At 33.8% G+C, this 13,862-nt stretch overlaps 1 protein-coding gene across 14 annotated transcripts in view; it reads left to right on the forward strand.

Annotated features, from left to right (window-relative positions):
- Nucleotides 1-13,862, forward strand: part of LOC129788821 (syntaxin-binding protein 5) — a 127,984-nt gene that overhangs the window by 32,247 nt on the left and 81,875 nt on the right. For all 14 annotated transcript variants that reach the window (XM_055825195.1, XM_055825191.1, XM_055825192.1 and 11 more), the window contains exon 2: nt 1,476-1,573. In XM_055825195.1, the coding sequence (XP_055681170.1) occupies nt 1,476-1,573 (98 nt within the window). The remainder of the gene's footprint in view (nt 1-1,475; nt 1,574-13,862) is intronic.

Genomic DNA, 13,862 nt, shown 5'->3' on the forward strand with positions numbered 1-13,862 from the left:
TTTATATTATATTATTATTATTATATTAAGTAAATATTTTTCAATGGCAAAATCATGCAAATTATTTCACAGTGCTTAACTGAAAACTATTATGAAAAATCTTATTTTTCGATTTTAAATTAATGAGCAATTTTATCAGGAATTTTATTCAAAAGAGAGATTGTTAAGGGATTGAAAGGAGAAAATTCTCTTTTGAATTTAAGAAGCAATTCAAGATGATATTTGACTGAAAAACATTATTATCCTTTAAGTCCTTTTATCTTCTTATTCTCCTTTTCCGGTCAGAATTTCCACTATTTGATGCTATCTACAAGTATCAAAAAACTGTCTATATTATTGCAAAGATAAAGAAAATCTTCTCTGCCACCTCCTGTAGGTATATATACTTGCACCATTTTACCATAAATCAAAAACTTTTCATCCCCTTTTCGTCGAGCTTTTCACGTAAATACGAGAAACTCCCTGCCAGGGGATATTTCTTTTTGTTTCCTTTTACCTTCAACTACCTTTATCCATATTTTAATTTCAGTTAAAATCATCCTGCGTGTGAATGATGCTAGTAAATCGCACATAAAGTTCCGTGTGCGGTACAAGGAGAGAAAAGCTCTTTGATGTTTTCTCATGTGCTGAAAATTGATCAACCAAGTGAATTAATGTTCTCTTTTACTTCAATACAATTTTAATTTGTTCCATTCACATCATATGTTCTGGGCATATTAAAAGTTAAATTGTGAACCTCAATTCACTGCGTGGGGGGGCGACGAAAGCGTATATGCGGAGGGGATGGTGCTACAGTGTGGTATAAAGTTTTTATTTCAAAGGATAATTCGCCCCTTTTGCTACTTTTGCTCAAAAATAATTGATTTTTCCTTCCTGAGGGGGATTCTTTTTTAAGCCGGATGAAAGATGTTTTTTTTTCACTTCTTTTGCGTACGGAAAAGCGCTCTGTTAGTAATTTATTCGTTTTTATTTAAATGAATAAATTTAGTAGAATTTTCCTAAAGGTAGGTACGCAGGGAGTGTGGGAGGGGAAATAGAGGGTAAACATGACTGTTATGCACTTATATTTGTTGAAGAGTGAAAAAAACCATTAGAAGTTGCGCTTAATTATCTCTTTGAATTGGTGTTACACTGAGAAAAAATATGCTGAAATCATGAAAATCAAATATTTCTGCTATATAAAATTTTCATTAATTTTATGATTAGCTTTCTTAGACAATTACTTATTACATATCCTACAGATTTCGACGAATTTTAACAAGTAAATTCGACGCAGAAAGAGTTCAGGACAGAGTGAGAGTTATAGAAAAAAAAGCTTTACCTTCAAAACGATTTTTCTTTTTCCGTGTACAAAGTTTACGGAAGATGAGAAGACTTTCACAATTTTCTCAGTTTATTTTTTAATGATTTACATAAATTAAAAAAGTTATTAACTCATTTCTCATGTCTTTCTCCTTTATTTTTCTTTCTTGCAGACCTTCCGTCATGGATTTCCTCATGCTCCGACTGCCCTTGCTTATGATCCTGTGCAGAAGTTGCTTGTGATTGGAGACAAAACTGGAGCACTACGAATGTATCCTTTTGCAAATGAACATTTTTTTTTATATTTTTAGAAATTTTATTTCATCCTACTAAAAGGATATATAGGGAATGTCACAGAGAGAAAATTTCTTCAGAGAGAAGTTTGATGCAAAAGGTATGTTGGAGGGGGTGGTGGTGGTGAATACTTTATCTAATGAAATCATATTCTGAGAACAAGAAGGCGTTAATGAGGAACTCTATGGGTATATGATTATTATAATATTGAACTGAGAGAGAGAACATGAAATTCATTAATAATGAAGTTCTTCAAGTGGCTTTTTCAAAACTTTCTCAAAAGAAACCTCTCTTTTTGGAATTTCATATTACGCGAATTTTAGCTACTGGAATGATGTGAATGTTACAGATTACATACATACATTATGTACTAGACTACATAAGCATTAACCCCATGGTTTCATTATGTTATGTTCTCTCTGCTTTAACAAATGTATTTTCGGTTGAAAATACCAACATAATTAAATGAAAGGGTTAACATTTTGTATTTTAGGGGAAAACAAAGCAATTTCCCAAAACGTGTGTACGAAGTATTCGAAATTTCGTATTATAGGAGCAGAGGGAATACTTTGGAATATAATGGAATTTAATTAGTTCATTCCCAAATCGTATTCGTTATTATTGCTGCCGTTCAATAGCAGAAACATCCGCAGATCGTTAAGATTGAAAGATTGTCCGAAAATGAGTAATTGAATTGTTCAAGCAAATATTATTTGGTGATTAATTAGATAGTCTGTTCGTCGTGTTTTGAGAGGGGAAGGGGGGGAGGCTAAAATGGCATGTACATGGATATTGAACAATTGCATGACAAGAAGTTCTTATATAAAGTTATGTGAGGAGTAGAACTTACAATTAGTGCTGTTCTAATTAACTTTGAAGAACTTTTGTGTTATAGAGTCTACAACACATTTCAAATTAAAAATAATTCCTTCTTACGAACTACAAATTCGTCCGTGAAGTAAATAGAAGAATAAACAGGATAAACCATCCCTAAATTCACGTACAAGTCATTTTTTTAGCTGTGATTCTTTCGAAGAAAAGAATAGCACAGCTTCTGTCTACCACCTAAAATGCAATGTTGTCCGATCGGGCTCAAACTTGGTATGAGCACGAATTAGGGTCCCCACATTCCAAAAAACGTATGCTCCAAAAAAAGTGTCCGTCCGTCCGTCCGTCCGTCCGGCCGTCGTATAAGGCTTAATAACAAGAGAACGGTAATAGATAGCGACTGGCGGTCAACGGCAAAGTTCATATATCGGGTGGAAGACATCCGATTATGAGGTCAAATCCACCCCCCACTCCTCCATCCGCCATTTTGGATAACCCCAAAATTTTGTTTTGCCGATATTTCAGCCCCTATTATAGCTAGAGATCTGAAATTTTGATATGTTCTAGGGGCCATCAAAAGCTTTCCAACGATACTTAATTTTCGAAAATCGGTCAAACCGTTTAGTCAATATGGCCGCCACAATTTTTTATCGAAAATCGGCTATAACTCGAGAACGGCTTGACCGATCTTGATCAACTCAGGCTCAAATGAAAGCTCTCAACAAACCCTACAACTCTCTAGAACATCCGAAGTTACAAAAGTGACCGCTAGGGGGCCAAAAATCAAAAACAAAATTTTCGATTAGTTTTCGATGAATATCTCGAAAACTGTACGATAGATTTGGATGAAATTTCAGTATGTTATAGTTGACTATATTATCTAGCTCCATGCCAAAAATGAAGAAAATCTATGTCGCCGTTCTCGAGATATAGCCTTCCAAAATTGGCACGCCATATCTCGGGTTCTACAAGTCCGATTTTAATCAACTCAAGCGCAAATGAAAGGTTTCGTGAAGCCCTACAAATGTCTAGAACATTGCAATTTCGAGAAATGACCGCAAGAGGCGCTAAAGTCAATATTTTGCTTATCCAAAATTTTTAAGTCTAAATATCTCAAAAACTGTACTATGCATTTTGTTAAAATTTCAGTATGTTATAACTGAGGTCAAGACCTTTCCAACAACAGGTTATTTAAGAAAATCTATGGAACCGTTCAGGAGATATAATGGTTTTAATTTTTTATTTAATCAATACGCAAATTCTTAGGCGCCCCGCGAAGCGGGGCGCCTTATATATAAGGTATATGAATATAAATGCAAAGTAAAATATAACGGTAATATATAAATATATATAGTTGCATGTTAAATTAATACGCTAACTATTTGGCGCCCCGCGAAGCGGGGCGCCTTATATATAAGGTATATAAATATAAATGTAAATGCAAAGTAAAATATAACGGTAAAATACAAATATATATAGCTGCATGGTACAGATTAAGGAGAAAAGGGAATGTACATGGTAAGTTTCACTTACGGGCTGTGATTCTTCCTTCAGAGGCCAAGTTAAATATATGTTAATTCAAAGTCTAATATATATCTGCAGAGTATGGATTAATCCGAAAAGGGAATGTACTGGTAAGTTTCACTTACGGGCTGTGATTCTTCCTTCAGTGATCAGTCTAAGTGTGATATTTGATATAAGTTTGGTGGTGCAAACTCTGGGGAAGGATGACTCGCGCCACGAATCACAGCCAATGCGCGAGTTAGCCTTCCCCCAGAGTTTGCACCACCAAACTTATATCAAATATCACACTTAGACTGATCACTGAAGGAAGAATCACAGCCCGTAAGTGAAACTTACCATGTACATTTTCAAACGTGTAGGTTTTCATCATTAAATATTTTTGCACATTCAGAATGTTTTAAAGCAAAGACGAGAAGAAGAGAAATTAAATTTTCTTGTATGAGCAAGAACTCGGGTTCTTTGGCCAAAAAAAAAGACGAAATGATTTTTTGTGTGACATCAGCTTTTTCTTATGCTTTAGCCTCAAGAGACACTGAGACACTCTCTTGCTCTCTCTTGGTAAATTCCACAAGGATCCCGAACACAATGATGTGTGGGTATATGGTGGAACTTTTTGACGAAAGGGTGACGAAAAGGGTTCAACTGTAAGGAGAAGCTATAAACTCGTGTTATTGTATAATTCGCCATGCGGAAAATATCTTGAGTTTCACTTGGAATGCTGAAAGAGGAGGGGTGATGGTACAAGGGGCCGTGGGGGCGTGGGGGTGGCACTTGGTGGGACGAGAACATTTTCTCAGCTGAATCATTTTCTTCTCTCATCTTGTCATTTCCAAGTAGTACGTGGAGTGACTATCAAACCAAGAGCATTCGACTTATTGTCAGTAGTTGCCTTCAATTATTATATAAGTCTGTGATATGGGGTGAAAAATGTGTGTGTGTGAGGGAGGGAAACAAATGTGGAAAGTCACTTTGAATGTTGGCCTTCTATTCACATTTTGGTACACCCTCTGGGGGTGGTGGATGTGAGTGTGTGGGTGAAATATTATTATGCAGAAAAGAATTCAATGATTCATCACTTTTTTTTTAATGCTTCCTTCAATAAATCAATTAAATATGTCAGGGAGTAATAAAAAGGGATTTTGATACTACCACTATACCTATACTACACCCCCAATCAATTTTGTTTGACCTTTTTTCCCCCATTTTTCCATACACTGCGGATTTAATTGAATTCTCTATACACCTTTTGCGTAAAATCTAAAATCATTGAACTTTAGAAAATATTTATTTATGATTTAGCTTAGTCTGCGGGTGGTTTTTTTTTATGAGAAATTAATTTACATCGAACACATGTTCGTTTATCTTTAAGCATATTTGCACGGAAGGCAGAATAAAAAAGAAGGAACTTTTCCGTTCTGACTCTGCAAATTTTTTTTATTGTATTTTTTTTATAAAAAAAGGATGAGGATATGGTGTTTTGAGAAAAACTTCGTTTGTGAGTTTTTTCTCTTTTATTTTTGTTCTTTAAAAGGAAAACTCTTGCCGGTCTTGCTGAACGTTTCACTTCATTTCTTTTGTTTATTTATCCATTTTAAAATGAAAAGTTTTAGGCACGTTTAAAATTATATATTTTCTCCGTATAATGGTTTGAATTGGAAAGCAAGACATGTTCTTATCGTATAACAATTTGTGGCTTTGTCGATAATATTGTGTAGAGGGAGGAAAAAGTTACGATTCCCAGGGAGAGAGACGGGGGTTGGGGGGGGGGGTGGATGTTCCTCACGCAAGGGATACAGGAAATCCTGTGAAAGAAATGCTTTTACCATTGAGATAGAACAAAGTGTTTTGCGGGAAAATTGTGTAGTGTTGGATTATTTTTATGAAATTAAATTGTTTATGAAATAAAACGATTTTTCTTAATCCGGATTGATGAATTTCCTTTTAGAATTAACGTTTAAAATTGAATTTATCATAAAATGCTTTCTGTTGGAGCTTAAAGCTCAATATATATTTTACATTATTTATATGTAGGAAGGAAATTCTATATAGCTTTTTGAAATATAAAATACATAAAATCAAAAATGTAATTCTGAATATTTTCTTCTTGAAAAATCTCAGCTCCTTTTTCATGCAGTATTATGCAGATCCCTTACCTTTGTACGTTACAACTGTCAGGGTGTGTTTGTTGGAATGAAATCTCTTTTCTTATTACAAATTGCATAAAACACAGGATTCCTTCAAGCTTCGCCTGAAAGTCATGCAATTTCCAGAAGCAATCCTTATTTTCTATTATTTCTCTGAATAATGTTGCACTCTCTGACAGTCTCTATATCGCATAATACACTAGAGAGGAAAAATCATAAGTTATGTTTTTACGTATGATATAAAAAAGGAAAAATGCAAATCTATGTAGAATTTTCCAGAAGAAGAAAACTACCTATTTTCGTTTTATGCAATTAAAAGGATTCGTTGCATTTTTTGGAATTTAAAAGTCTTTAAGTAAAGCCATTCTGTATTGTGCAAAAGAACTAACAAAGCTATTCTTAAATAAATTGCTTAGGTTTTAGGCTTATAATATAATTAAATGTTATTGTCATTCGTGTAAAGCTGCGGAAGAATGCAAGAGGTATTAAGGAGACAATTAAGTCAACGTGAGACAAATGATTTAGAACTATTAAAATGTCTCTTTTATTCTATATAGTACATATAGGGGAAGTTGAGGTTTGGAGCGATGCTTTTTAGTGAAATTGCAAAAGGGGGAGGAAAAAAGTTATCTTAAAACACAAAATCTTCCTCATTGACTGAAATTCATGTCACGTATCGATAAAGAAATTGAATTATTATTCTACACGCTACGATAAATCAATACTCTACATATTCTCTCAGCAATGTTTAGGGCATATGACAGTGGCAGTGAAAAAAGTATTAAATTTATATACCTAACTCCTCGTTGTGATGTTGGGTGGTAGGAATTGGGGTTTTCTGGTTAGTTAGTTTACACGAATCACAACCTTGATAAAAATACACATACAGGGTGTATTTCGGTGTGCAATTTCATCAAATTATTGAATTTATTACGCATATGTGCTCTGCATTACAGCAAAGACGTGTGCAAAATCCGTACAATACGCGCAATAATCGTACCGAGAACATATTATGGGGAGGCATATTTTTCTGCCGAATGTATAACCCCAAAACGATGGGCAAAAATGCGTGAAAACTGCTAATGAAGTGATATTGCTTCGCCAGATTTTTTTATCTCTTTCAAAAAAAAATTTTTTTCAATGCTATTTCAACCCTCAATGGGATGAAGAGAATTGTAGGTATATTTCATTGGAAAATAAAAATTTTATCAATGCAAAAGCAATTCGTTGGGGGGAACTCTTTGAGAACACCTGCGCGTAATATATTTTAAAAACCACAATTTTGATGCTTAAAATAATTTGTAGATATGCGACAGGTTGTCAGTACGTGATTTAGTCATCAATCAACCTCAATGACTGGACCGTATTTTGATAAATTCACATTTGGGGGATGTTTCTCAGAAGAATCACTTTTAGTTTTTAGCTGACACGAGCCAATCAATGAACAAAGAGGCGTGAAATGTGTGAAATTGTATACATAAAACAACATTCCTTGCTAAAATGTGTTTATTGTTGTGGTTAAAGGAATCAAGTGCAGAGAAATACAAGGGGATGTATTTCACTTGAAGGCGGTAATATGTACGTACATACATCTCTGGGTGGTTTGGTGGCTCAATGTGAATTGCTTGGCACACATATTGCAAAGTAAACAAATTCACCAACATATGTACATACATAAATATTATGCTTGTTGATATTTTACTTGTATATTGACGGTGTGTTAAATTATTGGAAGATTTGTCATTGATTTTCCATGCCATTTTTATAGCAGAAAAAAATGTGCAAAAATATATAGAAAAAAATACGCAGAAAAAAGACAAGAACATTGAGTGAATGTCAAGAGACTCAAATAAAAGTGCTTTCGTGATATCAATTCAGAAAGCTTCCCCCCAAATTCAATACATAACGATGGCATTTTCTTCTATATAATATTAAAATTCCACAAATGATGGTAAATTGTATATAGAAAAGAATTTTTATACTCACAAAACTTGCTGTGAAATGAGATAAAGACTTTGTTAATCTTGTGAAAAGCTTTTAAGGATAGAAATTTACCAAAATCTTGTGTCTCATCAGATACTTATTTACCATTCTTATCAGATGGGTATGGGATTAACTCTGAGACACAAAATCCATCTTTAACTTCCCTGCTGTATAGAAGTTCTCTTTATACATATTCATTATACATAGTTTGAGATTTAAACAATGCAAACACTTTTGTCTATAAGGACACTATGTACCTATAATGCTCTGAACTGAATAAAATTATAAGGAAAAGGTATGAAGAACATTGAACAATTACCCCCATTGACCGTCTTAAGCACAATTAGGAAATCTATTGTCCTTCCAAAGGACACGGTGATTTATCGGTTGATGAGAAAAAAAAGACACCAACTGGTGTCTACTGAGGGTGTATGAAGAAAAAAAATCCACTATCTTACGTCAAAATTGATGATGAGATTACATTAAAGATGAAGGAGAAGAATATCTCTTGACTTCCCCAAAAGCTCCTTTTCAGACTCCACATACAACGTGGGTAAAGGAGGAAATGATGAGGGGGAGGGACATTTGATTGATGCGAATGAATATGCGAGATGGGCTATGGTGGAGAATATTCTCCAAAAACCAAATTGAACATGTCGATAGACAGGCATTGTACATAGGCACAATTTTCTCACAGGGTGAAATTCTTATCTTAATAACTTTGTGGCCTCTCTTACCTCACAATCTTCCCTCTTCTCGTGTCTCCTCTACACCACACTCTCTGCATTCTGTGAAACCTTTGACATTTCCCCCCATTGTCACTGGGTTGTCTTCCTGTTACACTAACAAAAAAAATAAGAGAATACAAGAAGCATTTCAAATTGAGCATAGAAATTTCCTTGTCGCATATTTAAGGAGCCCCAGCAATAAGAAGGTAATTGTGTATGAAATTAGTTTGAAGAATCATTCACAATGAAATCTCGAGGGGATCTATCTATATTGGAATAGGTATTGATTGGCAAGGAAATTCATTATTTTTCTTCTTGAAAATTCTTGGATTAAAAAAAAAAGGAAGAATGAGGAAAATAATAGCATTGTTCCTACAATAGAACGTTGTAGAACGTTGTAGAACTATTGGAAAAAATTGGATAAAAAATGGTTATTGTTGTCATGTTCTACCTGACGGTAATAAAGCCTTTTTCAATTTTTATTGATTTATTCTGGACAAAAAAAATGTTATTTAATTATTCTTACGAGAACATGACTTCAAAAGTCACCCACATCACCACCAACTATGTTCCAATTCTTTATAAAAATTTTAACGATCCAATTAAACGTTCTGTTGTTGGAGTTTCCTTTGAATTTATTCATATAGCTGATATATTGAATAAAATTTCATCCTTTATTTAGAATGTCCTACGAATGGGACGAATCTGGTGTTTTGTGTGAATTTAAATTAAAATGGTGACAAAACTGATGAATGATGAGTTCAATTCTGGGGTTGCTGCAAACAATGGAACAGCTAAATTTACTGTCTTCAAAAAACCATCAACAATTCTCCCCAGCAATTCCACATTCATATTTCAAAAACGAAAAGAGATCTTATTGCCCAAGAGAGTTGAGGGCGTTTTCGTCAAGTGGCTGTGGCACAGTTTTCTCACACAGTTTTCTTTTGGTACTCATCTGCTGACACTGACACTGGCCAATTTTCATTTCAAACTTTTTCGATTGCACTCGAGAACAAGGGGCCACTTTGAATAAAAGCGAGTAAGAGACATTGAAATTATATTCCTATGTATTTTACACCATTTTGCTGAATGAAATATGAATTGAGTTGAACCGCGTTGGGGCTGACTCCGGGGGAAGGGATGATGAAAAAAAATGTGAGAGCTTCGCTTCACTAATTGAGCTTTTTTGCAGTTCCACACATAGTGTGTATGTGTGTGGAACTAATATTACATTTTTTCCTCAACCCACATAACACCCCAAAATCCAATGGATTAAATAGCAAAAATTTAATTAGTTCAACAGCGGGGACTATTATGAGCTTTCAATTAGGTTAGCTTGTTGGCTTAATTAAAATCTAATATTTTGTTGAGCTTTTAGCGCAATGTGTGTGTGTGTGCGGCATATTTATTGGAAAGATTGGTAATTTATTATTTGTTGCATTCTCTAAAGTTATGAAATTTATGCTTTAAATATCGAATATTTTGCACATATATAATGATAATAATCCCATTTCCACCCACTACATACATACAAGGAAGATAAAAGCTTTGGCAATAAAACATTTTTCTTTTATGATTTTACATAAATATTTAGAAGTAAAATATAGCTTCAGTATTTCATTCAAATGCAAGGGAAGGTTATGATGTATGTTTCTCATCTTCATATTCATTTAAAATTCATAATGGTGAAAGGTGACATGTGGTCTATTCCCCAGACATTCTATAAATGGTCACAGCAGTGATTCCAACAAGGACTATTCTACGCTTTCTGTGTGTATCCGGGGAATGGGGGTAATATTTTCCATCACGGTTATCCGGAAAATCTCCCCAAAGTTGAAAACAAGAAATCCACTCAATTCTATTTACAAGTTTTTGCTTTTTTTGTGGCTTTCCAAGTCGAGAAGGGAAAGCTTCTCAACTGAGCTTTCCACTTAAAACATTATATATATTTTTTTTTATTGCGATTCCAAAATTTCTCTTAATGCAAATTGTGGAATAATTAATTTACTGAAATTATTATTTCAAAAATATTAATCCTGAATTTACAAAAGAGGTCATATCCTTTGTGTAATTCTCACATGGCCACAAGCACACAAACTGTCGCAAAAGTTTAAATTAAATTTCACTAAATTTGCTCTATATAAGTTTCTGTCAACGAAATTCGTAGGAATAAGATGCAATTAAATTCTCATAGTCTCATTTTGAAGTCAGGAAAAAATGGTCATTTCAGTTTGAAAAAAAATCAAGCTTGAGGAAAAAGCTTTCATGGAAAAATATCAAACTTTTACTATATATATTTTCGGTATAGAGAAAATAAAATGGGTTTACTTTTCCCTTAATTTCTCATAAAGGCAAACATTGGCATTTTCCTTAATTTTCATTATCATCATAATTTCTTTTAAATCTTGTAATTCAATCAAAAATTTACGGGCATGAATATTAATTTGACACTTTTTTCGGGGGTGAAATGGGTGTGTATATAATGGAGGATCTGCTGTAAGGAAATTATATTACATAAGCGAAAAGTGAGCTTATAAAAGCTCCCTCGTATACGAATCCCTTGGTCCTTATAGACTCTCTCTTTCTCTTTCTCGTCGTTTTTAGCTGTAAAATTTGCATTTTCTCTGTGAAAATCCTTAAAGCTTCAAACCTTTAAATTTTTCCACATAACGCGACTGTGCTATATACAAACATTTAGAAATATTCGGGATGTAAAAAAATGTACCAAAAACTGCCTTTACAATAAGCTGGAGTTATTCTTCGGGGACATGGGGTTTTTTTTCGCTGAGTGAATGTAGTGAGATTTTACGATGGGGACGCGCTCGCAGAAAAAAGTCTCACAGAATTGTAAAATGAAGTTGAATGTGGAAGTTGAGGAGGATAAAAAAAATTCCAGCCATAGGGACATTCCTGGCGTTTTTATTTTGACTTTTTGCATCACGAAAGGAATATGTTTTTGTATACACGTGGAGGGGAATTAGGGTTAAAGCTTTTTTTTAAATCTATTTTTGTTGGAAAATATGTTACATTTCATCGGGTTAAAATGCATTTAATACGTCTTTTTTTAAAATTCTTCTCAACATATTAAGACGAGATCTTCCATGATTTTAGGTACTTTGACGTAGAGAAAATGGTCATGTTCCGTTTTATTGAGGGTTCTGACAGTTTTAGGCACGCAAAGATGATTGCTCTGTTGCGAAAAAAGGGACAGTATGAGAGGGACAACCGAGGAATTTTCTCGGGGACATCAATGGGATGGAAGTGGGTGGGCATATTAGTTGGGGAGGGTCATTGTGGTGTCGCATAACACAAGAGGCGCAAAATCGTAATTTTCCTGTGTTTTCCGTCACACAGTCAAAAGCAGAGCGGCGCACATTGTGCCATTGTGCATTAGCATAGCATGACTATGTGTACCACATACACAATTTGGTGTAAAGTGAAAACGCGACTTACAAGAGTGGCTTGGGGATGATGAGTCGCTCACATTTCTATTGAAAACGGCACGGTCACCCAAATGAGTGCTCAAAGTGGCGAAAAAGAGCAAAATTGTGTTTCCACTGGATCCGTCGTTTACATTTTACGACATTCAAGCTAGTGTAACGTTCAGAGTTATATGCTCTATGTTGTACATATAATATACCAACATATATTGCAATGTCCACACGTACAACGTGTGGGTAGTAAACTACTCTCAAAGTCCTCAAAGCATACACTGAATGTACATAATATACATAATACAATATATATACGTATCAAACCAAACATTTTATAATGTCTTTTGTATCCTTTTGCAATGGCTCAAGCTTACAATACATAAACAAACGCTGAGTGTGAGAAAAAGAGAAAGAAATGACTCCATAAGATAGAAAATATTAAAAGGACTTAAGTCTCTTATTGTATGAAGAATATAAAATTTGCACACATTTTATATGATATTTAATCTCGAAAGTATACATAGTGCACAAGGGATGTATTATTAAATTTTGCCGTATCTTGAAGAAAAATGACAGATATTATATAGGAGAATTTATTTATTTACACGTTGGGATATTAGTTTTGTGCACCGTCGGAGTGAGTTTCGTAAAATGACCAAATAGACATAAAAACGAAGTGAAATTGTTTTACGTGACCGTACATAAATTAATAAAACCTCGTATGAGTGGTTGTCATCATACAACAACACTTTTCACCGGTACCAAGAACTCTCCTGACTTGAGGGGTATAAAATGTACGAGCATTACTAATTGAAATTAAATTTTCCACACGAGCTTTTACTATTCCTCCGCATATCATTACGCTAATTTATATGCTTAATTACAATTATAATTTGAATATCCTTCACGTATACACTTAATATTATCATAAAAAGAAAACACCATCATAACACATAAGCAAACATGATTAAAACAGAAGTTTATTAAAATGTGCGGGAAATTTTCATAAAAATTTTGGAAAATTCCCTTTTTTTTCTAAATTTTTATATTCATTAAAATTCATTTTTATTATGTTTTTTTTAATGCAAATATGTTTTCCAAAGCACGCAAATAACATAATATTCCTCGTAAATCGCTGTTTTTTCTAACCCTTCTAAAGGTAAGTTTGTTAAAGGAATGATTATTGAGTTTTTAATTAAATTAAAAATAACTCTCAGCACACGTGCAAAGCTCTTTTTTTCACAATGACGTACGAGCATACATAGGAGGTATATTCCCCCGAAAAAAAGAAGCTTTATCATATATAGAATTTTCTTTGTACTCACTCGTATATAAATTGAAAAGTATAATGCAATTGTTTTCTTTATTAAAGTACAAAATAAGCTTATGAAATGGAAATTTGTTGTCAGATAAAATTATTAGGAGAACACTCATAAATGCGAGAGCTTTAGGCAAAGAAGACTTCTTGTCATGACATGAGTAAGAATCTGCGTACTTCGGAGTTGGTAGTTATGTGTAGTTTAACATCCTCGAGCTATGTAATAATTTTAGGTGCTCGCTTATCATTGCTTCTTTACACAAGATTTATACATACATACATACTTCAAAAGTCCAGAACTTCCAAT

The sequence above is a fragment of the Lutzomyia longipalpis genome, chromosome 2 (genome assembly GCF_024334085.1).
Source record: "Lutzomyia longipalpis isolate SR_M1_2022 chromosome 2, ASM2433408v1".
In the NCBI taxonomy this organism is placed as follows: domain Eukaryota; kingdom Metazoa; phylum Arthropoda; class Insecta; order Diptera; family Psychodidae; genus Lutzomyia; species Lutzomyia longipalpis.